Source organism: Staurois parvus, unplaced genomic scaffold (genome assembly GCF_062004578.1).
Source record: "Staurois parvus isolate SC_StPar_1 unplaced genomic scaffold, SC_StPar_1.0 ptg000549l, whole genome shotgun sequence".
Classification (NCBI taxonomy): Eukaryota; Metazoa; Chordata; class Amphibia; order Anura; family Ranidae; genus Staurois; species Staurois parvus.
Genome location: NW_028318345.1, coordinates 1,049,523 through 1,077,177, shown reverse-complemented (window position 1 = coordinate 1,077,177; position 27,655 = coordinate 1,049,523). Strand labels below are relative to the sequence as shown.

General features: G+C 39.8%; 1 protein-coding gene across 6 annotated transcripts in view; it reads left to right on the top strand.

Moving 5' to 3' along the window:
* Positions 1-27,655, top strand: part of APBA1 (amyloid beta precursor protein binding family A member 1) — a 213,909-nt gene that overhangs the window by 159,612 nt on the left and 26,642 nt on the right. For 3 of the 6 annotated variants that reach the window (XM_089691055.1, XM_089691051.1, XM_089691052.1), the window contains 4 exons: positions 13,774-13,872; positions 18,390-18,429; positions 24,495-24,640; positions 26,328-26,363. In XM_089691055.1, the coding sequence (XP_089547181.1) occupies positions 13,774-13,872; positions 18,390-18,429; positions 24,495-24,640; positions 26,328-26,363 (321 nt within the window). The remainder of the gene's footprint in view (positions 1-13,773; positions 13,873-18,389; positions 18,430-24,494; positions 24,641-26,327; positions 26,364-27,655) is intronic. The other 3 variants (XM_089691056.1, XM_089691053.1, XM_089691054.1) reach the window with 2 other exon arrangements.

The window sequence follows — 27,655 nt, the reverse complement described above, 5'->3', positions numbered from 1 at the left end:
CTTCTTCTCAGGTCCCCTGCCCACACTCCTGGCTCTTCCCTCTTCACCAGTGCACCCAATAGCAAGCCGCTTGCTATGGGGGTACTGGTACGTGCTTGTCCCTAAGGCCTATCAATGTGTCCAAAAGACACATAGAGCCGTGGCTCAGCCTCACCCCTTGCTTACTCCCCACTGTCTCAGTGGCTGTGATTGACAGCAGTGGGAGCCAATGGCTCCCGCTGTTATGTCTCAACCAGTGAGGAGAGAGAGACCCGGGACAGCCGAGGCTCCCGTGAACATTGCTGGATCGAGAGGGGGCTCAGGTCAGTATTAGGGAGAGGCTGTGGGGGGAGCAGCACATGGAAGATTTTTTTATGCATGAAGGTAATAAACCTTCAGACTTTACAACCACTTTAATTTTTCACAGTAATGCTGTGCTTTAAGTTGAGGGGTATTGGTTTTGCCTGGAGACATTCAGCTTTACAGTAAAGCTCATCTGCAATATTTCACGCAGATGTAATTCAGATTTGATGCAAAGATTGATATTAGTATGTTTTTAATTTACAGGTCATTTGGTAGCGGTTGTTAATGTTTTATTCTACACAAAGGTAGAACACCTTAGTTGTGAACATACAATATTATAGACACTTTCTACAGTTACACAGTTATAACTATGCAGGCACCATTACTGATTTTGCTTATGGCCTGTACACATGATAAGAAAATTTTCGTACAAGGACAGATTATCCGATAATCTGATCTTTAGTACACAGCTTTCAAGAGCTGACAACGGCAATTCATACGGCAGTATCCAAAGGGGCAAGCGCAAAAATGTTTCTTGTACAATACCAGATCATACGATTTTCGTTTACGCAGTACAGTAGCTGTTCGAAAATACAATACAAATACAATACATCACTTTCAAAAAAAATTTTTAATACGAGAATTTTCATTCGTTTAGTACCCTTTTGATTTTCAATATGGAGACTAGCATGCAAAAACAAATGGATGATCATTCGTCTATCATTCTTATCGTGTGTACGGGGTATTGGTTTCAGACATTGTCCTTCTTACCTTTTTTGCAAGGTAAAGTTCTGCCACATGACCATGCGTCTCCTCTTCCTGATAATTGGGGGGGGGGAAGCAGGGTTAACACTTCATAACATGCTGACAATTTAGTCCCTTGGTGTTTGACAAGATTTCTTTTTAGCTGTTTTTGCCATATCAGGCAACCGTACATGTTTAGCAGGTTTCCTTACACCGTCAGAATAAATAAAACTAAAAAACAAAAATGTTTAGTATTAGGCCCCATTCACACCTGAGCATTTTGTAGCTTAAAGCTCCAAAACGCTCAACAATCTGAATACCATTATTTTCAACAGCCCCTGCTCACACCTGAGCATTCTGTTGCTTTTAACTATCCACTTGTCACTCAAAAAACAATGGGGTCAATCTACTGAGATCATTTTTGAGTTAAAATAACTCCTGTAGTATTTATCTAAAAAGTAGTCAGTTCAATAAAAAAACGTGCATTAGTAGCTGAGCAAAAAAATATTATATTGCAATTATTTAATCGCCACTGGGTGTTTTATTTTTTGAACTATAAACAAAAAAAGTGCCAAAAATGTGAAAAATTTTTTTTTCTATGTTTCTATTATAAAATTTTGCAAACAGGTTATTTTTCTCTTTCACTAATGTGCATTGATAAGGCTGCACTGATAGGCGGCACTGATCGGCACTGATAGGATGCAGCAATCACGGAGAGGACTCCCTCCCAGAACTGGACAACCGCGCTGTAGCTGCGGCTATAGCGCGGTTGTAAAGTGGTTAAATACCACTAGAAGAAAGCTCTATTTGTCTAAGAAAAAAATAAATAAATACATTTTATATGGGTACAGCGTTGCGTGACCACGAAATTGTCATTCAAAGTGTGACAGCGCTGAAATCTCAAAATTGGCCTGGGCAGGAAGGGGGTAAAAGTGCCCGGTAGGCAAGTGGTTAAGTGATTTTTCTGCTAAAACAGAAAAATGTCTGTTGTTCCTGTCAGATATCTTGTGTTCTTGTGAATTACTGTATTCTGAACTGAAATCTCAAACAATGCTCTCAAACTCAACTCCCATCTATGTAATGGAGATAAGGAGAGAGGAGTATTTAAGCCAGCCATAGATGGTTCAAATCTCGGTTGGTTCAGCAGGCCTATGGGCAGGTTGGATTGACTTGGGTAAAACCAGCATGTCCTATTTTTACATGTGATTAATGCCAGTGGCTCCCCATGCTGTTAGAACACAATAATTCCATGGGAGGGATTCCCACTCAACACTGTGTTGATGGGGGAATCGAGCATTTTTTCTTTCCTGCTACCCGTGGTTGTAGGAAAGATAATCGCATCATCTATGGCCTACCGTAGTAGCTCAAATGAATGGTACAATTCAGGTGACAGTACTGTGCCTCCCTAGATACAGTGAGTGAGTGTTGTCACCCTAGTATGATAAATGTGTGATTGGCAGAATTAATAATAGGAACAAAAAAAAAGAATTATAGCAAATGCAGCCACCACATATTAGGACTTGTAAGCTGCAGTATATTTACTGTTTGTTTTTGGGTTTAGGTACACTTTAAATACATAGCTGTAATAAAATGTTACTAATACACCTCTGAGCCTACCTGGATGCCTGGAAATTGTTATTTGTGTATTGGCAGCTATTATTATTATAAATATTGGCAGTTAGAGCCAGTAATCCTTTTTATAGAGTAGTTTATCTTAGCGCTGGTTCTGAAGTAATATATCATATTTAGAGCACTGCTTTTAGAATGTCTTTAGTAAGTTATAGGTACAATAAGGCTCCATTCACAACAGCAAAGTCGCATGACAAGTCGCAGCCCATTCTTTTTTTGTTTCAATCGTTTTTATTTGGTTTACAAATAGAAACAAGCTATACAAAATAGTATGGAGATATACATTACAAAACATTTAGCATTGCTGGTAATGGGGATTGGGCCCAGATACATGACAGACTCTCGCGGGGCAGGGTGGGGATGGGAGGACCAGTACCAAAGTATGTGGAAGCAATTGGTTTGGCAGCACAGCCGCCCGACTGCCTCCACCTGACAGTCTGCTGCAGCCACCGGATCGTGTATAACCCCCCTGCTGTCAGGACTGTACGATGTACGGACCTGGCAGCGAAAGGGTTACACTTAAGTTATTATGATAAGGGTTTATTTATTTTAAACAAATGTGACCTTTTTACCAGCCAGTTTTTTTTTTTTTAATAGAAATAACCTCTTGATGTTATGTTATAAAAATCTTGCAAAAAAAAAGAATTCCACAAATAAAATAACTGTCCCAGCCTTTTCAATGTATTGATTTTTAATACATCCTGGAGAAAGGCAAGAGTATTAAATCTGAGCCAGTGTAGCACATTACATTTTTTTTGTATGCTCCTTTTCCATGCTTTTAACCTAGCTTCCTGTGGAGCATTCCTTTTCAAATCTTTTGCTTTTTTCCTCAGAGGAAGCAAGAATGTTTTACATGGGCATATTTGAAAAATAGCTTTTTCTTGATCTTTTAGGACTTTTTTTTTCTTTATTAACTTAACTTAAAAAGTAGCAGTAAACTAGAACTCTGGAATACTTCCATGTTGGCATATGGTCTGGCTTATAAAACTTAAAAATTGGTGTAATTTACAAGAAAGGAGTACATGAGTGTTGAACATTTGCATATTTCATTTTGAAAAGCTGAATGCTAGGTTGAGATTGAAAAAAAATAATGATGCGGTTACAAATATATTAAAAATGATTAAAGGTAACCTCCAATTATGATCTTTTTAGCATACTTAAAGCAGAGTTCCAGTCACAGTGTGAAAAAAATTAAGTCAGCAGCTACAAAAATTGTAGCTGCTGACTTTTGAAAAACAGCTACTCACCTGTCCCTCGATCTTACGGGGTCCTCCTTGCAGCCCGTTTCACCGGCCATCTGGTGTTCCCAGCCAACTGGTGCATACCCAAGTAGTGCTGCGCTTTTGAATGATCCTGTAGTCTTCTGGGACCTGTCATCTGTCCCAGGAGACAACAGGGAGGGAGGGGGGGAGGACCGCTTCCGATTGTTTAGGCCAGGGGTAGGCAACCTGAGAGCCGCAGGACTACAAGTTCCATAATGCCTCTGCAAGTCATAGCTGTAACTGTCAGTTTTGTAATCTTTGCAATGCCTCATGGGAAATGTAGTTCCACAACAGCTAGAGAGCCACAGGTTGCCTACCCCTGGTTTAGGCAATCGCAGCGGAAGTGGGAGCGGGTACCTGTCAATTTCGGTTATCTACTCACCAAAGGTGCCAATCCTTAATGGAGAGCAGGGGACCAGTCTTAAAAGTTGAACTTCCCCTTTTGGGTGAGCCATGTGGTCATCCTTGGACAGGGAGTGTAGTAGGACCGCATAACACCTCCCTCAGTTGTAGATAAAAAGTCATCCAGATGGCAGAGGACTAGTCACCAATATTGCCTGATTTTTTTTTTTTTGCCCCCATTGCTGATTTGACAAGTCAGGGCTTTGCTGCCTTTATATCAAAGCTTCCATCAAGAAGAACAGTGATTGAAAAAATAGTGACATCACCCGAATCTCCCTCTATATTTTGAGACGATCAGTCAGAGGCAGCAATTCCTTAGAGGATCTCACCCTGCAGATATACAGCAACAAGGTTGTATGCACAGGAATGCCTAGGCACCCTCACATACCAGGAAGTGCTGTTTTCAGGAGGAATTCAGGGCAAAAGGTTGACTAGAGTACTGCTTTGGCACAAATAACATTTCTCATGTTCCCTATAGCATAGCAAATCTTTACTTTTTGATTCTCTCCCTCTTTAAAGCGGAGTTCCAGCTGGAAAAAAATAAAAAAAATAAAAGTCAGCAGCTACAAAACCTGTAGCTGCTGACTTTTAAAATACTGCCACTTACCTGTCCCTTGGACCAGAGGTGTCCTCAACACCGCTGGTTTCACCAGCCATTTTCTCTCCCTGGCGCCGGCATCTTCAGTGTGGGCACCCGGCTGTGACAGCTTGCGGCTTCGCAGCCGGCTGCCCACTGCTCATGTGCAAGAAATGCTGCGCTTTGTGAATGGCCCTGTAGTCTTCTGAGACCTGTCACGTGTTCCAGAAGACTATGGGGAGGGAGGACAGCTTCCACTTCCGATTGCCTAGGCGATCGCAGCGGAAGTGGGAGCGGGTACTTGTCAAATTCGGGTACCCGCTTCCCCCCCCCCCCACTCCCACTCCCCAAAGGTGACAATCCCCAATGGGGAGTAGGGGACAAGGAATTAAAGTGGAGCTTCCCCTTTTGGGGCTTTAACTAATGTATTATTTTTATTGTTATTGTGTATTCAATTTATATACAGTTGCAAGAAAAAGTATGTGAACCCCTTGGGATTACGTGGAGATTTGCATAAATTGGGCATAAAATGTGCTCTGAACGTCATCTAAGTCACAACGATACAAGAACACAGTCTGCTGAACATAATACTACACAAACATTAGATGTTGCCATGGTTTAATTGCACATAACATGTAAACATTCACAGTGCAGGGAGGAAAAAGTATGTGAGGCCCTAGCTTAATGACTTCTCCCAGAGCTAATTGGAGCCAGGAGTGAGCCAACCTTGACTCCAATCAGTGTGATGATATTGGATGTGTTGCTGACAGCTGTCCTGCCCTTAAACACCTGTTTTGGGTTTACTGGTTTCAAGAAGCACTGTCTGATGTGAACCATGCCTCGCAGAAAAGAGCTCTCAGAAGACCTACGATCAAGAATTGTTGACTTGCATGAAGCTGGAAAGGGTTACAAAAGTATCTCCAAAAGCCTTGATGTTCATGTGTCCATGGTAAGACAGACTGTCTACAAATGGAGAAAGTTTAGCACTGTTGCTACTCTCCCTAGGTGTGGTCGTCCTGTAAAAATGACTGCAAGAGCACGGTGCAGAATGCTGCATGAGGTAAAGAAGAATCCCAGAGTGTCGGCTAAAGACCTACAGAAATCTCTGGCACATGCTAACATTTTTGTTGACACATCTACAATAAGGAAAACATTAAACAAGAATGGAGTACATGGGAGGACACCACGGAGGAAGCCATTGCTGTCCAAAAAGAATATTGCAGCACGTTTGAAGTTTGCAAAAGAGCACCTGGATGCTCCACAGCACTACTGGCAAAATATACTGTGGACAGATGAAACCAAGATTGAGTTGTTTGGGAAGAACACACAACACTGTGTGGAGAAAAAAAGGCACAGCACACCAACATCAAAACCTCATCCCCACTGTAAAACATGGCGGAGGGAGCATCATGGTTTGGGGCTGCTTTGCTGCCTCAGGGCCTGGACGGATTGTTGTCATTGATGGGAAAATGTATTCCAGAGTTTATCAAGACATTTTGCAGGAAAACGTACGACCGTCTGTCCGCCAACTGAAGCTCCGCAGAGGATGGGTGATGCAACAGGACAATGACCCAAAGCATACAAGTAATTCAACAAAACAATAGCTGCAACAGCACAGAATACACCTTCTGGAGTGGCCCAGTCAGAGTCCTGACCTCAACCCCATTGAAATGCTGTGGCATGACCTTAAGAGAGCGATTCACACCAGACATCCCAAGAATATTGCTACACTGAAACAGTTTTGTGAAGAGGAGTGGTCCAAAATTACTCCAGATTGTTGTGCAGGTCTGATCTGCAACTACAGGAAACGTTTGGTTGAGGTTATTGCTGCCAAAGGAGGGTCAACCAGTTATTAAGTCCAAAGGTTCACATACTTTTTCCTCCCTGCACTGTGAATGTTTACATGTTATGTGCAATTAAACCATGGCAACATCTGTTTGTGTAGTATTATGTTCAGCAGACTGTGTTCTTCTATTGTTGTGACTTAGATGACGTTCAGAGCACATTTTATGCCCAATTCATGCAAAACTCCACGTAATCCCAAGGGGTTCACATACTTTTTCTTGCAACTGTAGATAGAGATGTATGTATGTCTGTTTGTGTAGAATATTTTTTTTATGTGAAAGAAGTATTTACTGACATCTGAAGTATATTATCTGCTGACATTTATGATAAAAGCTTTTTATATACAAAAAAGGGCTTTTGACAATTCAAGTACATGCTCATTTTATTTCTAAGTTAACAGCAAATTTCATTCAGCATGACCTGCAGTATCTTTCCCTGCATTGCAGAGTTTATAGTAGAATATGACAATGTCATCCATGTAACCATTTCACCCCAGTGCCAAGCCTGGGACAGAAAAGCTCTCACAGACTTGATCATTATAAATGAGTTGCTACTGGGATCGATGGAAACCTCTGGAGACAGAACTTTAATTAAGGGAGAGGGAAAGTTTTGTCTTAGGAGATGAAGATGTACTTTAAAACAGGTTAGCCTGCTTTAAACATGATTTTTTTTTTATGTTTTACATATTTTAAAAATAATTTTGGCAGATCTTTACACTTTTATGTATATACATCCTTCCTGCTTAATAACTTTTGGTTGCTTCTCAGTGCAAGCCTTTCAGTGTATTTATGCTATGTGAATTGTATATTATATATACTAGTGGTTTAATTTGTAAATGATTTTATCTTAGCAGTCAGTAAATATATCAAGAATTTACAATTTTGAGTAATTATATATATATATATATATATATATATATATACAGTGGGGATCGAAAGTTTGGGCACCCCAGCTAAAAATTTGTATTGATGTGCATAAAGAAGCCAAGGAAAGATGGAAAAATCTCCAAAAGGCATCAAATTACAGATTAGACATTCTTATAGTATGTCAACAAAAGTTAGATTTTATTTCTATCATTTACACTTTCAATATAAGAGAAAACAAAAAAATGGCGTCTGCAAAAGTTTGGGCACCCTGCAGAATTTATAGCATGCCCTGCCCCCTTTGCAAAGCTGAGACCTGCCAGTGTCATGGATTGTTCTCAATCATCGTCTGGGAAGACCAGGTGATGTCAATCTCAAAGGTTTTAAATGCCCAGACTCATCTGATCTTGCCCCAACAATCAGCACCATGGGTTCTTCTAAGCAGTTGTCTAGAAAACTGAAACTGAAAATAGTTGACGCTCACAAAGCTGGAGAAGGCTATAAGAAGATAGCAAAGCGTTTTCAGATGTCAATATCCTCCTGTTTGGAATGTAATTAAGAAATGGCAGTCATCAGGAACAGTGGAAGTTAAAGCAAGATCTGGAAGACCAAGAAAAATATCAGACAGAACAGCTCGCAGGATTGTGAAAAAAAACAATTCAAAACCCACGTTTGACTGCACGATCCCTCCAGAAATATCTGGCAGACACTGGAGTTGTGGTACACTATTCCACTATAAAGAGATACTTGTACAAATATGGTCTTCATGGAAGAGTCATCAGAAGAAAACCCTCTTCTACGTCCTCACCACAAAAATCATCGTTTGAACTTTGCAAATGAACATATAGACAAGCCTGATGCATTTTGGAAACAAGTTCTGTGGACCGGTGAGGTTAAAATTGAACTTTTTGGCCGGAATGAGCAAAGGTACGTTTGGAGAAGAAGGGGCACAGAATTTAATGAAAAGAACCTCTGTCCAACTGTTAAGCATAGGGTTGGATCAATCATGCTTTGGGTTGTGTTGCAGCCAGTGGCACAGGGAACATGTCACGAGTAGAAGGAAAAATGGATTCAATAAAATTTCAGCAAATTTTGGATGGTAACTTGATGCCATCTGTGAAAAGCTGAAGTTAAAGAGAGGATGGCTTCTACAAATGGATAATGATCCTAAACACACCTCGAAATCCACGGGGGATTACATCAAGAGGCGTAAACTGAAGGTTTTGCCATGGCCTTCACAATCTCCTGACCTCAACATAATTGAAAATCAATTGGAAATAAAATCTAACTTTTGTTGACATATTATAAGAATGTCTAATCTGTAATTTGATGCCTTTTGGAGATTTTTACATCTTTCCTTGGCTTCTTTATGCACATTCATACATTTTTAGCTGGGGTGCCCAAACTTTCGATCCCCACTATATATATAATGAAACGCTACAGTATCTTAAAGCTGAGCTCCAGGCAAAGCACTAAATACAGTTACCAAAGAATTGATGGTTTTTGTCCAGTCAGTCTTTAAATTCACAAAATCCTGTCACATACAGTACCTAGCTTGGTAACCTGATTTTTCTCTGTTGAAGTTAAGCAACTTGGCTAGCATAACCTCCCTGCCCCCAGCCTGTAATTGGACAGTGAAGGAGCAAAAGCAGACAAAAACCTCAGTATTCATTAAGAATTCAGTATATTGCAGCTTACCAATCCTTAAATGTGGTGGCTGCATTCATTTCTCCCCCCCCGACCAGGCCATTTTTTGCGATACTGCGTTACTTTAACTGACAATTGTGCTGTCATGCAACGCTGTACTATGTAATTTTTTTTCCCCCCACAAATATTGCTTTTTTTGGTGGTATTTAACCCCTTCACGCCTAAGGGTAAAACAAATCTAAATGCCCAAGCACAATTCTGCAACGATGACATGTGATAGTAAAACTGTACATATCATCACAACTACTTTGTACATCCAGGTGGATTATACCGTGATTTTTTCAGGACAAATTGGGCTTTCATTTGGTGGTAAATGGTAATGGATAGCTCCTGATTTTTTTTATTATTAAAGGAAAACTGGCCCAAAATAGTGAAAAAAATCTTTTTTTTTTTTTTTTTTTTTTTTTTTTTTTTAAGCTGTGTGTTACTGCCATAACCTACCACCAGCTCTTGACGATGGCAGCGATACCATATATGTGTGTTATTTGTTGTTTGTACCCGTAGTACAGCCCAGAAACAATAGTGCGCATTTTGTTTTTGTCTTGATATTGACACTAACTGACACTGATACCAATTTTTTTTAAATCCTGACCATTGACTTTGACCTTTGACTCTGACCTTGACCCAAACACTAACCCTGGCACTAAAATAGATCAAACCTTGATCTAGGTATTTTTGTTTATTTTTAATTTTATTTTTTAAAATTTATTTATCTTTTTTTTTTTTTTTTTTTTTTAAACATTTTTTTTCTCTCTATGCCAGGAGTTAGAGGGATACAATCTATCTCTCTTCTCCATTCATAGAGAGAGAAAAAAGCAAGGGGGTCAGGCTGTACAGTGACTGATCACTGTGACAGCCAATCAGAGGCTATCACCACGATTATGTGACCCGGAATCGGGAGTCCCTGGTCCCGATCGTTAGAACGGGACCCGGGGCTCTCAGTGACACCGCAGTCTCTGTGCTGGGAGCGCACCAAGGGACGCGCTCCCAGCACAAAGACAGGCACGCAAATATGCAGCCCCACGGAAAAAAGCCCAGTTCCGTGAAGCCGCATATTTGTGTGACGTCAGCGTCAAGGGGTTAATCACCTGTGTGGTTTTTTTGTTTGTTTAATTTTTTTCTTTTTTTTGCGCTATAAACAAAAAAAGACCAACAATTTTGAAAAAACACAATATTTTGACTTTTTGCTATAAAACATATCCAATAAAGAAACACTGCACCCAAATTAAATGTATGTCCTTTTTTCCCATAAATGGAGCTTTCTTTTGGTGGTATTTGATCGCCTTTGCGATTTTTACCTTTTGCACTATAAACAAAAAAATACCGACAATTTTGAGAAAAAAAAACTTATCTTTTTTTTTTTTTCCTTTTAGACTAGTAATGGCGGCGATCAGCGACTTATAGTGGGACTGCGGAGGGCATTCTGACACTGGGGGGGAACTGACTAACTGTCAATGACATCCCCAGTGACACTAATACAGTGATCAGTGCTAATAAAAAGCACTGACGTACTAATGACACTTGGCAGGAAGGGGTTAACTGTGTGCTGTGTGTATGCTTTACTGTGTAAGCACATTGCTTTGTATTGCTCTGCTATGCAGAGCAATACAAAGCAGTGTGGAGGAGCTGCACATACAGACCTCTCCCCCCGCCAGTGATACTCGGCTATCACCAGCTGGGACCCAGTGATCAACAACTGAAACCACCAGTGGTGGCGCGGGTAGGGCTCGCACGCGCTCCCCTACCCAGAAATGCCCCTTGAAGTCGTTACAGCAACAGTTTTTTTTTTTTTTTTTTAATTCCTTTTTGGCATAAATGTTTTCCATAAATGAATAAAAGCTGATCATTTTTAGCACCCCTCTCAGTGTTTAATAGTTTGTCTCAACACTTAACTGCCACTTTTGCTGGACAGGTTGGTCTGTTAAAGTTGAAAAATAACTTACTGGCTTACTCGCCAAGTATATATATAAAAAAAAAAAGTTTAACTACTTGGTGACTGGGCTATAGCTGAATGACTGCTACAGCGCGGTCGTCTGGTTCTGGAAGGGGGTCATATGATGATCTCCAGGACAGTGCCTCCAGCACACTTCCTGGGACGCGCACCTGGCAAGCTCTGTGATTGCTGTTTCATTTGGACACAGCTGATCATATGACATGGTAAAGGGCCAACCACAGTGCCCTTTTACCATGTGATCAGCTGTGATCACAATGTAAATACAGTTGCCGTTTATTGGCTGCACTTTCCTCACGCTGTCACAGCCTGAGGAGAGAGGCATGCTAATAATCGGCTTCTGTATTTACATATCAGAGTACATCACAGTCCCAGAAGTGTCCGTCAGAGCAGTCTATCAGTGCTGCCTCATCCATGCCTGCTTGTCCGTCCCAATCAGTGCAGCCTTATCAGCGCACATCAGTGAAGGAGAAAAATTACCTCTTTTCAAAATTATATAACAGAAACTAAGAAGAAAAAATGTTTTTTCAAAACTTTGTTTTTTTTATGTTTAGCAGATAATTTAAAACCCAGCAGTGATCGAATAGCTCCAAAAGAAAGCTCCATTTGTGTGAAAAAAGGATAAAAAGCTGAAAATTGGCCTGGGCAGAAAGAGGGTAAAAGTGCTCAGTAGGCAAGTGATTTAAAAAAAAAAAAAAAAGGAAACTAATGTAGTCACAACAATTAAGAATTTTTAAGCTGCAATATATAACATTTTTGTTTTGGGTTTACTACTACATGAAATCATCTGTGAACATTTGTATCACATATAAGGTATCACTGTGAACGCTGGAGCGAGAGAGCCATAATTCTAGGTTCACTCTAAACAACCCATAAAAACTTTTAAAGTGTCCGCTATGAAAAATTTTAGGTAAGGTTTTTGCAATTTCACAGGTGCACACAGGTTTTTTTTTTTTTAAGGTTCTTATTTAACATTTTAAATTAAAGCTTACAAAACAGATGTAATTTAAAACAAAAACTGATGGCGTGATTATTGGCTGCCCAGAGCCCAAGTAACAAGATAACACAAGGGTAAAAGGTAGCACAAGGCAATGACACATTCCTGTCTGAACGACAAAGCTCAGCAGCAGGTTAAGTATGGTTAAGTATAGGCAATTGGTCCCAGCTAACAAAACAAAAAGGAAAACCGTAGACCATCCAAAGCACAACTACACAGAAAACACTCACGCACACAGTGCTAGGCAGATGCAGTTTTATATCTTAACATGTTTGGTATCTATTTACTCAACACAACCCCATCCTTTATACTGCATGTTACCAAAAAATTTTAACATGTTTTTGCTGCTGCTGTTTGCTTTAAATGATCCCTGCAACACCCCACGGATACCCCAAATCCTGGGTCGCTGATTAATAATAGCATTGGTACTTCCTAATGTTGAAAGTTGGCCCACCCCAAAAACACATTCCTGTGAGCTCAGAGTCACAATGATGAGTAGCCAATAGTAGGAACGTATAGAAGAGAGTAAGGCCATCTGTTAACACATCTAGGTGTGAAAACTGGAATATTCCTTCGGTCTGGGATTCAAGGCACTTAGAGGAACTGGAGGTTCATATAATGGTGTCCACATTGTATTGCTGCAACCTGTTCAGCTTTCATAGCATTGACAGTTTTGTTTTAACCTCCAGAAAGACACAAAAGAATATTAGATAAGAGTATTAGTTATTAAAGAATCATTACAATTATTCTAAATTCTAAGAATGAAAGGACTGCCTGTAGGAAGAGAAAGGGATCTGTGTTAAAAGATTTGGGCAGCACAGTGGCTAAATGGTTAGCACTTCCACCTGGCAGTACTAGGGTCACTGGTTCAAATCCCAGCCACAGCTCCACCTGCCTGGAGTTTGCATGTTCTCCCTGTGCCTGCGTGGGTTTCCTCCAGGTACTCCAGTTTCCTCCTACACTCCAAAGACATGCTGGTAGGTTAATTGACTCCTGTCTAAATTGGCCCTAGTATATGTATGTATGAATGTGAGTTAGGGACCTTAGATTGTACACTCCTTGAGGGTTAGGGACTGATGTGAATGTACAATATATATGTAAAGCACTGTGTAAATTGATGGCGCTATAGAAGTACCTGAAATAAATAAAAGATAATTGGACTCTGCTGCAGTTCACATGTGCTGAGAAGAACATGCTACCAGGAAGAGATCACAGTCATGATTTGTCAGTACATTGCTTCTCCTTTGCAGTCCAGTCAGTAGGTTGGGGGGGTCTTGACAAAACTGTTTCTGCAGCAGTGGAGGTCAGAACCTAACTGTACTGTTTGGCAGGGGTGCCTAGATCATAGAATTGGCTGAACTGATTTATAAATTTTTTTGCTAAACCAGTTCCTGCATATGTATTTCAACTGTCTATTAAGCTCAGCTTTAAATTTACTTCCTTTTCTTAACAAAAAAAAAAAAAATACTGTGATTTTATTTTGGTAATATTTTTGCTTTCTCTGCTGTGTTTAGTCTCCATCTCCAGACTCTTCTACGCAGGGAGCAGAATCTATAAACCGTCAACATCGACAGAATGCCTGTGATTCAGCAGAATCCCTTTCAAACAAAGAGGTTAGTTTTCTGTTTGTTGATATGGTTCATTATTCCCTTGTGAACGTACTTTTAAAAGAGAGGTGCGGGATTTAAAAATAATAAACATTCATACTCCTCCTGGTGGATGTAGCATCGATGCTGCAGCTGTTCCCTGCTGCATTTATACTGAGAACTGAGCAGTCAAAGACCGCTGATTGCTCAGTTCTCAGTCATCACCGTCAGTCACTGGCTCTATGCTCTGCCTCTGCAGTGCCCACTGAAGTGTCAGGAATAGTGGGGGTGGAAGCGGCTGGCTCAGTCTCCCAGCGACACGCTGGGAGGCTGAGCCTGCTGCTGGACAGGCATGTGTACAGATCCCCACATTTTTGTTGGGAGCCTGGTTTTGTGATGCTAAAGCCCGCTGTCGGCTGAATCTGGGTCACAGGAATGCAAAACGAAATGCACTCCTGTGATCCCCATGGGGCGGGTAACCAAAAGAGCTTTGGCTATTCTCGAGTATAAACCGAGTTTTTCAGCACATTTTGTGTGCTGAAAAACGGCCCCCTCGGCTTATACTCGAGTCAACGTCTGCAGATGGCTCCCCCCCCCTTCCAACAGAAGGGAAACTACGGTAAGTACAGGGGTGGGCAGGGGGCTGCTGTCTCTTACCTGGCTCCGGTCCCACGACGATCCGGTCCAAGAAGCGCGGCTGCTCCTTCATTCGGTTTGTCCACTGGATGTTCGCGCGGCTGCTCGGCTCTGCCTTCTCACCGGTGATTGGCCGCCAGAACTGTAGCTCAGGAAAGGCACACAGGCGGCCAATCACCGGCGAGGAGGCGGAGCTGAGCGGCCCCACGAGAATCGAGTGAAGGAGATGCAGGTAAGTGTGCCGTGCTTAGGTGCTGCTGCAACCACATATGCTGGCTGCAGCAGCACCATACTGGAACAGGGGTCAGCAAGTGTCAGTGGGAGGAATAGTGCCCCATCATTGGTGTCACTGATACCAATGATGGGGCATTATTCCTCCCACTGACACCAACGATGGGGCACTTTTCCTCCCCCCCACTGACACCAACGATTGGGCACTATTCCTCCCCCCCCCTCCCACTGACACCAATGATGGGGCACTATTCCACCCCCCACTGACACCAATCATGGGATACTATTCCTCCCCCCCACTGACACCAACGATGGGGCACTTTTCCTCCCCCCTACTGACACCAACGATGGGGCACTATTCCTCCCACTGACACCAATGATGGGACACTATTCCTCCCACTGACACCAAAGATGGGGCACTATTCCACTGACACCAATAATGGGGTGCTATTCCCCCCACTGATACCAATGATGGGGCACTATTCCTGCCACTGATACCAATGATGGGGCGCTATTCCTCCCACTGACACCAATGATGGGGCGCTATTCCTCCCACTGACACCAATGATGGGGCACTATTCCTCCCACTGACACCAATGATGGGGCACTATTCCTCCCACTGATACCAATGATGGGGCACTATTCCTCCCACTGATACCAATGATGGGGCACTATTCCTCCCACTGATACCAATGATGGGGCACTATTCCTCCCACTGACACCAATGATGGGGCACTATTCCTCCCACTGACACCAATGATGGGGCACTATTCCTCCCACTGACACCAATGATGAGGCACGATTCTTCCCACTGGTGTTCCCACCCTCGGCTTATACTCGAGTCAATAGTTTTTCCCAGTTTTTTGTGGTAAAATTAGGTACCTCGGCTTATATTCGGGTCGGCTTATACTCGAGTATATACGGTAATAGCACATTGTAAGTTTTATATTAATATACATATATTATACTGGCCAAAAACTTTGAGTAACACAAATATTATTTTTCACAAAGTCTGCTGCTTCAGTGTTTTTAGATCTTTTCTGTCAGATGATACTATGGTATACTGAAGTATAATTACAAACCTTTCATAAGTGTCAAAGGCTTTTATTGACAATTACATTATGTTTATGCAAAGAGTCAATATTTGCAGTGTTGACCTTTCTTTTTCAAGACCTCTGCAATTCGCCTTGGAATGCTGTCAATCAACTTCTAGGCCACATCCCGACTGATGGCAGCCCATTCTTGCATAATCAATGCTTGGACTTCAGAATTTGTGTTTTTTTTTTTTTTTTTTTTTTGTTCACCCACCTCTTGAGGATTAACCACAAGTTCTCAATGGGATTAAGGTCTGGGGCATGGTGCTCCATCATGTTGTCACCAAACTGTTCTTGGATGGTTGGGAGAAGTTGCTTTCGGAGGATGTTTTTGTACTATTTTTTATTCATGGCTGTGTTCTTAGGCAAAATTGTGAGTGAGCTGAGAAGCAACCCCACACATGGATGGTTTCAGGATGCTTTACTGTTGGCATGACACAGGACTGATGGCAGTGCTCACCTTTTTTCTCCAGAAAATGTTTTTTCGGATGCCCCAAACCATCAGAAAGGGGATTCATCAGAGAAAATGTCTTTACGCCAGTCCAGTCCCTGTACCTTTTTCAGAACATCAGTCTGTCCCTGATATTTTTCCTGGAGAGAGGCCATCCTCCAAAAGACTTTTCCTCACTGTGCATGCAGATACACTCACACCTGCCTGCTGCCATTCCTGAACAAGCTCTGCACTGGTGGTGCCCCAATCCTGCAGCTGAATCAATTTTAGGAGAAGGTCCTGGCTCTTACTGGACTTTCTTGGGTGCCCTGAAGTCTTCTTCACAACAATTGACCCTTTCTTCTTGAAGTTCTTGATCCAATAAATAGTTGATTTAGGTGCATTCTTAATAGCAGCAATATCCTTGCCTGTAAATCCCTTTTTGTGCAGAGCAGTGACTGCACTCGTTTCCTTGCAGGTTAAATTAATATTTGTGTCATTCTTAAAACGTTTGGCCAGGGCTGTATCTAATTATAAGCAATAACAATTAGATATACAGTTTATCTGTGTGATGTTCTCACACTATTTTACAGCTCATTCTGATTAGCTCTGTTCCTCTGGTAATGATTTGTTTTACATGAAGGTTCATAACCTTCACCTAATGAACTACTATATAATAATGGAAAGTCAGCATGTCACAGGCTAAGTCTGCTGAGAAAGGATGCATTGGCTTTCAAGGGATTACCTGTATTGTTGAATTTGTGTCCAAAAAGACAAGCAGAGGGCACAGTACCAGTCACCAGTATTACCTGTAGGCTCTCCAAAGCTGATCATTTTTGCATTATTGAATTACCATGCGTTGTCACATGTTGTGTCTCTGTGACTTAGAAACTAGGAGATCCTTGCACTGCAGATCCTCAGGTACAGTTTTCTCTCCAGCTAGGAGAACAGTAGGTTTCACAGTAGTGAAATCACAAAATCTTACCCTGTGAGACTAACCGTCATTATTATCAGTGCTTTGAATGTTCTCACACTATAGATATACAGCTATAAGTCTGTAGGCACAGGAGTACCTGGTAGTAATAACTACTTATTTTTCATGAGAAATTTATAGTAAAAGGTGATCCCTATAAGACAGGAAATCTTCACATTTTGAGTACAGTAATGGATTATAGTACTGACAAGCTAATTAGATTTTCTCCGCATGATGTGGTTTGTTTCCTGGAGTTCCTGACTGTGTCACTGTGACATTTAACCCTTTTGGGCTCCTAACAAATCGAAGGCTGGACTTTAAACTTAAGTTCATGTTTCCTCAAAATACGCATTGAAATGTATCTTAAATCTATAAAAGATAAAAGGTTTATTAACATATAGTAACCAACATGGATGTTTACTAGTTTATCAATCAATTTATCAAGGCAAACATTTTGGTGTGTTCCCACTTTAAAAAAATTACTGAACATGTTGAGAATTTGCACATTACACTTTATTTTGGACCATTGATTGTAAGATGGTGTTTATAAGGCACAGTGCAGTAACTCCATGGCCAATCAGTAGTTTTCTAAATGAAAATAGAACTGGGATCGGTTGCTGTTGCCATGTTCTTCCCATAGCTCATTGCCCTACTTACTGTACAAACAGTTAATATTTGCAGGTGTAATGAGCACTCAAATATGATTAAATATGCAAGCTAGTTTGTCTGGCTTCATGTTCTACTGTGTTTGTGCCTTCTATTTAGCCAGCTGGTTTGTTTTCCTCCTAGCACCATGGGCATGAAATTGCGCATTGGAGATGTGAATATTTTACCATAATTTCAGTTTCAGCCCCTGGAATTTCAGAGACCAGATGACAGTCTCCTAAGCTGTGCCTTCAAGAGGTAGCATGCAGTTTGCAAGCATTACAAAACCATCCATGCTAGGAGTCTTCAAATTCAACTCTGAAATGCTTAATTATCTAAACATGCTAATAAAAGAAGCCTGAAAAATTCCCTAAATAACTAATTGTTTGAAAACAATCTAATTTGTCTTTACTAGTGGCTGTCAAGCTGCATTTCGCTGTTTTGTGTGTGATTTGTGCATGAAGTAATTTCTTCTACTTCCCTGCATTTGTTTTTTTTAATCTGTTTAAATCAACTGTATTTATCTTGATTACAGTCAAGGAAGAGCCTGGCTTCCTTCCCAACCTACGTAGAAGGTAAGAATGAAAAGTTCTACTTTTGATAATTTAAAATGTCACTTGGTTAAGTTTTGCTAATTGCCAAAATAAAATTGTTCTGAGGCTGGTATTAGCCTTTTGTGTGCTGAGTTGCATGCCAAGAGTCAAAAAGTTGGAGTGATGACCTCTTTCTCAAACTGATAGTTGCCTGGCTCTTTCTGGCTTAGGTTCTAAAGACAGACCCAAATCAACTATGCAGTAAATGAAAGTCGTTGAAGTTTCAGTATTATGTGTGAATTTGTTTCTGGTTAGTAACATAACATTACAGCAAAGACTCAGCATGACAACCGGCAATAAGCACCCTCAGAAGGAGAGGGCAGCAATGGCATCCTAAATCTTACAACAGGTTTTCTTTAACTAGAAAAGATGCAGATTTTTATTGCTGTCTGAGATTTTCCATCAATTCATGTCATAGTAGTAATACAAAACATAAGAATCCTGGCAGGGTTCGAACCTTTTCCCATCCTAGTAAATATGCATAACTGAAAGTGAGCAGAAATCTTCTCCAGAATTGAACTTCAGTCAAACCCTGGAAAAGTTTGTACCCCTTTACCACTTCAAACACCATCCAAGACTTGTAAAACAATTTGGTTCAAACTGAACTTTAGAAAATGTTGTATTGAAAATGTACAGCAGTGTTTTCATGAAATATCAAAAGCAAACCTGAAGAAAAGGACACTATCACATGAGCACAGGCATTTCTAGGTCAAATTTGAAATTTAAAGATCCTGTTAAGCCCATCCCTGTATTTATTGGGATTTCCACCGCCGAAGGTGTCTGGGGTTGCCAGAAAATTACTTCCAGATAGTTGATTGCTTCATATTGGAAGCAGACACATGGACCCACAATACACAATTATATTCTCACATTTGACAAGTTAAACTTGTAGAAAATAATAAGAATAATAGTCTTGTGACCTTCGAGTGGATGTGGGACACCTGGGTGTGTGCATAGACATCTCCCCATAAATACACACTAGAACTCTGACTTTCCCCTACCCACTTTCTGAGAGGATAATGTTTAATTATTCATCTCGTCATTTAGTACTGATGATATCTTCCTCCTTAGGTATATAGCCAGGAACTTATTGTTAGTCTTAAATGCATGACATGTATACGATGTCTGAGTTCCTCTTTTTCCTCTGAAAAAGAAATTGTGATCTCATATTCTATATACATGTTAATACTGCTTTCCACATTTTTGTATTTATGATGTAAGACCCTTTTTTAGGTTGAACTCGAAATGTGATTTTTGTTTTTTTTTTGTTTATGTGTATTCAATGCTGAGCTACACTTTTTTCTGACATTTGAAAACTTGCTAATTAAAACTACATTCAAACCAAATTTTTAATTTAAATGTATTGTACCAGTGATTACACAGAAAGTAGGCAGAAATGGAAACAATTATTATTATTACATCGAATTTATATAGCGCCAAAGGGTTTGCTCAGCGCTGTACAATAGAGGGGGGGACAATACATGAAACAGCACAGCAACAACAAACAGCACACGAGGGGCTAGAGGGCCCTACTCTTTCGAGCTTACAATTAGCAATAAAAACCTGCTAGAGGTAAATACTTCCCTACTTTATGCAAATACTAAGTTGAGCTCCAAAACTAAATTCTGTCTTAATTTCAGTGCTCAATTATTCTGCTTAATTTAACCTAATAAATGTAATTAACTTAATATACTTAGTTTTTGAATGTCATTTTATGAGTTAAATTAGAATAATTGCAGTGCCTCAGTGGAACAGCTTTTCCACCCTCTAAAGACAGTATCTTATAATCCGAAACAAACGCATGTTGGGTATGCCTGCCAAACTCCTGGTCAGCACCTTGAGGCTAAAAGGACAGAAAGTGCCTCTGTCACATGTGTGAAAGTGGGAGGTTCTCTGTTGCTTTTAATCAGCAATTATATACTTCATTTTTATTTACTTATTTCTGTGTTCTATTATCAAGTGTGCTAATGAATCCTTGTTAGACAGTCAAACTTGAGTATAGATTTGTATTTTAAATAAAAACACATCTGTCACTGTGTACAAAAAACTACTCTCAAAAATTAAAAGTAGGGCGTTCAGGTGCCTGCTAAACACTTGACAAGAGTCAGAAGGAGCCCCAAAGTTTTGACTGGAACTCAATATGAAGTAGACCTTCATAGCAAATGAAAGATCTGCTTTTTTCCAGCCACCTTGTTTAACCATTTGAAGTACAGTCCATTGTAGCTTTACCGCTACAGGGCAGCTCTCCTGTGCAAAATCACGTATATATACGTGATTTTGCACTTTTGCCACATGGGGGTGCAGGCGTGCCACTGGTGGATCGCTTCTGCTGTGAGATGTAACAGCAGAAGCCAATCTGCGAGTTCAGGTGAACAGATCTTCTTCGGCACCCGCAGATCGTCGGGCAAGAAGGAAAAACAGAGCTGTGCCTATGTGTTATGACAGGGGAAAGTGATCAGTCCTGTGTCCCTGCAGAGCTGGGAACACAATCCAGCACTTCCTCTTGTACCAGCGCCATCTAATGTACACCAAGCAAATAGCTAGGCACACCCTTTGATCACCCTAGATGTTAACCCCTTCCCAACCAGTGTCATTAGTACAGTGATCAGTGAATATTTTTAGCAATGATCACTGTATTAGTGTCACTGGTCCCCCCAAAGTGTCAGTGTCAAAATGTCTGCTGCAATATTGTAGTCCTGCTATAAGTCGCTGATCACTGTCACTACTTGTATTTTACTTTGTATTGTACTTTTTGTATTGGATATATTTTATAGTAGAAAATAAAAAATTTTGTTTTTTTTTCACTGTTGTCGGTCTTTTTTTGTTTATAATGCAAAAAGTAAAAACCACAGAGGTGATCAAAGACCACCAAAAGAAAGCTCTTCTTATGGGGGAAAAAAAGGACATAAATTTTACACAGTGCCGTATCGCAAAAAATCAGGAAGGGGGGTAAATCTACCGGAGGTCAGGTGGTTAAAAAATCCATTTGTAAACAAACCTCTGTTCCCCTCCGCCTATCCCAAAAAAGAAACCTTTGGCCTTTGACAGCTCTGGGTAACATACAGTCATGGCCACAAATTTTGGCACCCCTGCATTTCTGTCACATAATGCACCACTTTGTCCAGAAAATTGTTGCAATTAAGAACATTTAGGCATTCTCCTGGTTATTTCTTTTGTTTCTATTGGCATGACACAAAAAAGTGGAGAAACAAAAAGCCAAATTTGACACATTCCACCCAAAACTCCAAAAATGGACTGGGCAAAATTATTGGCACCCTCAATTTAATGTTTGGTAGCACACCCCTTTGAAAAAATAACTGAAATCAATCGCTTCCTGTAACCATCAATGAGTTTCTTACACCTCTCTACTGGAATTTTGGACCACTCTTCTTTCACCAACTGATCCAGGTTTCTCAGATTGGAAGGGTTCCTTTTCCCAACTGCTGTTTTGAGATCTCTCCACAGGTGCACTATGGGATTGAGATCTGGACTCATTGCTGGCCAGTTCAGTACTGTCCATCGCTTTGTCTTAAATCATTTCTGGGTGTTTTTTGACGTGTGTTTTGGGTCATTGTCCTTCTGTAAGGACGGAGACCCAACTTTCTGACACTGGGTCCTACATTGCACCCCAGAATTATTAAGTGGTCTTCAGATTTCATAATGCCATGCACACGGTCACGATCAGCTACAGTGCCATGGGCTGTAAACTTCTTAACAATGTTGTGTACAGTGGACACAGGAACATTAGGATCTCTGGAGATGGACTTGTAACTTTGAGATTGTTCATGCTTTTCTATAATTTTTGTTATCAAATCCTCAGAAATTGTTTTCTGCTCTTTCTCTTCTCCATGCGGCACACAGAGAAACACAACAGAAAGTCTTAGTCAGTTTTTTTTACCAATTTAACTGGTTGCTGGTATGACATTTATATTGTCATTACTTGATACAGGTGAGTTTATTTAAAAATTACAGGAGCATCACAGTTTTGAGAAGGTGTCAATAATTTTGTCCAGTCAATTTTTGGAGTTTTGCGTGGAATGAGTCAGATTTGGCTTTTTGTTTCTCCACTTTTTTGTGTCATTCCAATACAAACAAAAGAATCCTGAGAATGCCTAAACCTTTGTAACTGCAACAATGCTGTGGGCAAAGTGATGCATTATCTGACAGAAATGAAGGGGTGCCAGTATTTTTGGCCATGACTGTATGTGTCTTCATTTTTCTCCCTGGTATAGCTTGACACTCAAAATTCTGCAGGAATTCACTTGAGCACATTTTGAGCTCCCACCTCTGCCAGGAGGAGCAATGGTAACCCCTATGTCATTGAAGCATTGGAGGCTGGGGAATTCAAAGACTGTTGGGTTATACTGCCACACAAATTAACAATGAAAGAATTCTGGAATGCCCCACCAAAATCTAAGATCAACATGTCACCTTTTGGGATGACCAACATGTTTTGTCTCTGTTCTGCTGCAAAATGTATAACCTTTTGCTTGCTATTTTTTCCTTCAACCAAGATTACTTTCTTCTACAAACAAGATGCCTCTCCAAGCTACTTAAGTTGGTTTCCATATATAGCTATATGGATCTGTGATTAATACTGAAAGACTGAGCTCTGATGTCATCTGCTGAGTGGAGTGTTGCATGCTCCTGTGCTCTCTATCCCACCATGCATCATTAAAGAAGCACCTTCCTGCTGCTGTTCCTGAGTGCGAGTGAAACATGCTTCTATCCTGGGTTCACCTCTACTGCCCCCCTACAGCAACCTATGCCCTCAGTCTGCTTTAACCTCTCCTGCTATCTGCAGCTGGTTCATGAGTATGCAGAGCATTGTCTTGTGGTGCAATATGTCAGATGCTAAACACATTTCAGCTAACAATGCACTAACCACTCCGGTGCTGCTTGCAGTGCACTCTCTAAAGGGCATGACATTGATACCCTGGAATTTTGCCCTCTGTTGAGTCTATGCAATCCTCTGAGTCTTCATTAGCTTTGTTAGGCATGCCTCAGTGCCAACCAAGTAGTATTTCAGGCCTCATCTGATGCCAGCTTTGAGAGTAAGGTCCATCAGATGACTCCTTGAGCTACAGGTAATCCCCAGTTCTGTGTTTTTTATCAGCATGTTAGTACTTTGTCGCCGTTGGCTTCCTCTCAGTTTGATTGTGTTAGGACAGTCTCTCAATTTGTGTGTCTCTCAATGAACAAGAAAGAAAATTGACTTTCTATGCTCGGGTTCATGGTATTGCTTGCAAAAAAACAAAGGAATACTGTGAGTAGGAGGAATTGTGCTGGGCTGGGCACATTTTTTTTTTTCTTTGCTAGTGTCCAAATTCTCCTCAGTATGACCCAACAGTCTCTGAATTCCCGCATCCCTCAAACTTCAAGAAATGGATTTATGGCGCATTAGGTCCTTATTCCCATTTTTAAAGCCATTTGTGTTGGGGACAGGGGGCTGGCATTACAAGTAAACCTTCTGTTTGCAATAGTAGGGCTACTTTAAATAACTATAGCAGTGTTTCATGAGTCCTACTTCTGTGCAATATATATAACAATCACAAATAATTCACATTATTTGCCTTCCGGTGATTATTTGACTCCTTGTAGTAGCCATAATTCTATATTTTTCCTATTATGTTATTTCAGGAAAATATCACATTATGGCCACTAGATGGAGGAAATAAACATACTTGGCAAATTAGAGCAATTTGTGACGATTGTACGAATGCTTGTGACATTCGCACAGCAAATTAAGAATAAAAAATAATAAAACCTTAGAATTATCATGCCAAATTTGCAGCTGGGAAGGTAGTGAACCTTACCTTTTCACATTGGAAAATGTTGCAGTTAATTCTGGTAATACTACTTTTTTTTTTTTTCTCATTTTATGCTGGTACCATGGGGTGTTTTGTTGATTTTCTTGTTTTGAAGCTCTGGTTAGATTTGTGACTTTAATCATCTGTGATAAAATTCTGTAATAAAATGATCAAATACACTTGTCAATTTAAAAATTCTTACAGGAAAATTAATATATATTTTAAATTTTCTCTTAGTGCCAGGACCCTGTGATCCTGAAGACTTGATAGATGGCATTATTTTTGCTGCAAATTACCTCGGCTCCACACAGCTACTCTCTGACAAAACTCCCTCAAAAAACGTGCGCATGATGCAAGCACAGGAAGCTGTTAGTCGAATTAAGGTGAGCATATGAATGCACCATGTAACTAATAAATATATATATATATATATATATATATATATATATATAATTTTTTTTTTTTTTTCTGTCTTTAGCATTATAGTATGCAAAGTCCTTGATTTATTGGGCAATGTATTTTAAAGAATAAAATAGTAGCCAACCCTAGTGTTTTAAACAAGAAATCTATATTTTTATTAAAAAAAATGTGTAAACTTATTATATATATTTGTTGTTCTAAGGGGGTTTCCACACTGACAAATATATTGAAAAGCCCCACACTGAGTCTGATTATGATGATTGGGGGTAGCGTTACACCAATCAGCTGCCCTCTGTCTTACAATACTCTAAAGCTGAAGTGTCACTGTTTAGTCCTCTGATTACTTCTTTATCAGGACTATTGGAAAGTGTTTTGCACTGTAAACAGAATATATTGCAAGATACGTTACTAATGTAACTCAATTTTGTTTTGTTTTTCCTTTTTTTGTACTTTGCAGCCCTGTTTTATCACATATGGGCATCCTCGTGGAATTCATTAGAGCTCTCTGTTGCTTTTTCAGGGAATGCAACACTGTGCATGGTGTCTGGTGTTCAGGGCTCAGTTCAGGGGACTTGAGAATAGTCAATAGCATAAAATGAGATGAAAGTATACCCCAGTCAAATAGCATAGGAATAGTAGATTTGAAAGGATGGTGGACATTCGGTATTACTTCAATGTCCTTATTATTGAGATTTATTTGTGTCTTGGTAGATACTTAAATGTAATGGTGCTCATTACCTTTTTTCTTTCCAAACATTTACCTGGTAGTTGTGTAAAGCCTAAAAAGGATCTAAGGTGCCCCAGAAGCTTGCATCTTTAATAACTTAAGTTGCCAATAAAGGGTATCACTTAAACTCCAAATTTCCTGTGTCAGTCGATGGCTAATACGGAGCAATGCTAAATATTTACCATGAACTTGGTTTGGGAAATCTTGCATTATATAAGTAATACAGAAGAGACACAAGGATGTGTAGGGATATGTTGCATTTTTAGGTCACAGGGACAAAGAGGCATATACTACTACTAGCACATCAGCCTCATCTCACCTTTCTCACTGTCAAATATTAGTAACATTCAATCCATGAAATTCAATCGACATTTACAACTGGAAAATTTTGAAATCCTTTGACTTTCATTTATTATATTTTAGAGGTGTAGGCTAACATACAGCTTGCAGTAACCCATAGTAACCAATAATTCATCTGTCACTGTGCTAACATTAAGCTAAAATCTGATTGGTTGTTATGAAATACTGTACGTTTCATAAATTTATGGGTATCACCCTAATCTTAGAATGAACTAAAACGTAGGGATGAAGGGTTACATTCCCTGCATCTTCATCTTTGTGCAATGCTGTATCCATATTTAAATATCGGTTACCTCCATTGCTGTTACTTTTATGTTTCACCCAGTTTTTGTCTGAAACAAAAAAAAAAAAATCCTTGTTTCTTAATGCTAATATGATGTAACCTGCTGGAAAGTCTATAGTTGTTATGCACAGCATTGACCAGAATTGGAAGAAAAAAACATTTTGATTTGCTCTGTCATTTGCACCCATGATTCTGCCAAGCCCACTATATCCTCATTTAGAATTATCATCTGTAATCTATTCGCTAACCATATTCCTGTCTCTGTTTATTTCATGCTAAGCAGATGGCCCAGAAATTAGCCAAAAGCAGGAAGAAGGTGCAGTACAATCTCATCAGTTTGATGTTATGCTTGTTTACATTTTGTTTTTGCATTTTCTCTTTTTTTTTCTTCATTTTTGTTTGTAAATACCATAGTTTTCTCATTTTTCACAATTTGCTGTTTTTCTTTCCAATTAGCCATTTCTCCTCTTTTTGTCACTGGCCATCTGTTCATTCCATCAGTCTTATGATAAAATATCTACAATAGTCGAGTGAAAGATGACTGTCAGAAATTGGTGGAAATCATAGAGGCTTGCTAATTTGTGACATATATATTCAGGCCTGTGTGTTTTGTACTTGGCAAATACCATAGCTGAAAACAAGCATAAAAATGGAACTTACTTTTAAGCACAACTTGACAAAAAGATGTTAGAAATACATGTATCATTTTCTATTTAATTTAATGTTACTTTTGCATTTAACTTACTAGTTCTGTTTATGTCTGCTGATTGTACTTGAATCATTGTGCTTTTGTATAGAAGAAAGTCTGTCCATCAGAACAGTACTGAAACCATGCTATAAATAAATAAAATATATATTTTTTTTCTTCTTTATTTATGCAAAACCCACATATACTGTCAGGGTCTCCTACCACCTTAAAAAAATCGGGTAGTCTCAAAATGTACCCATAGAGGAAAAAAAGCTAGATTTAGGCCTCATTTATACATGCATACTTATTTTTACACCTGTGTGAATGAGCCCTGAATCTAACTTTTTCTCTACAGGTATATTTTGGGACTACTAGCATTAGGTGGTTAGGGACCCAGATGTTACAGTATATACTGTACAGGCTTTGCGTTCTACTGCAAGCTTTGCTTTAAAGATCAATTCACCTTATATTAATAATTCATGAAATAATTCCACTTGCGTTCTATGTCCTGAAGGAAAGATTATCTGTTAGTACCAGACCCATCCTCCTAGCTGCTGTCATTTCTTTCTGTATTTTGATTCACGCAGAATTTAGAGAAGTGGGGTCAGAATGCTAGCAGCTATGAGGACAGTGTAGGCTTCTCAGCAATTGAACTCTGTTAAGTGTCTTTAGAGTTCGAAGGAAGTACATGTACTTGTTTACAAACTTTATTTTTTTGCTGCTCACTTGAAATGAAAAGCAGGTTATAAATTTATCATCACAAACATTTTTTCTGTTGTTGGAAGCACTTTACAGTTTATCCTATAAATGTAAAAAGTTATGAAAAGATATAAAAAAATCTGCAAAAAAGCACAGATTGGATGAACACCTATATGTTCAAAATCGTGTGTATGGACTGTGTATACCGTAAACTACAGTCT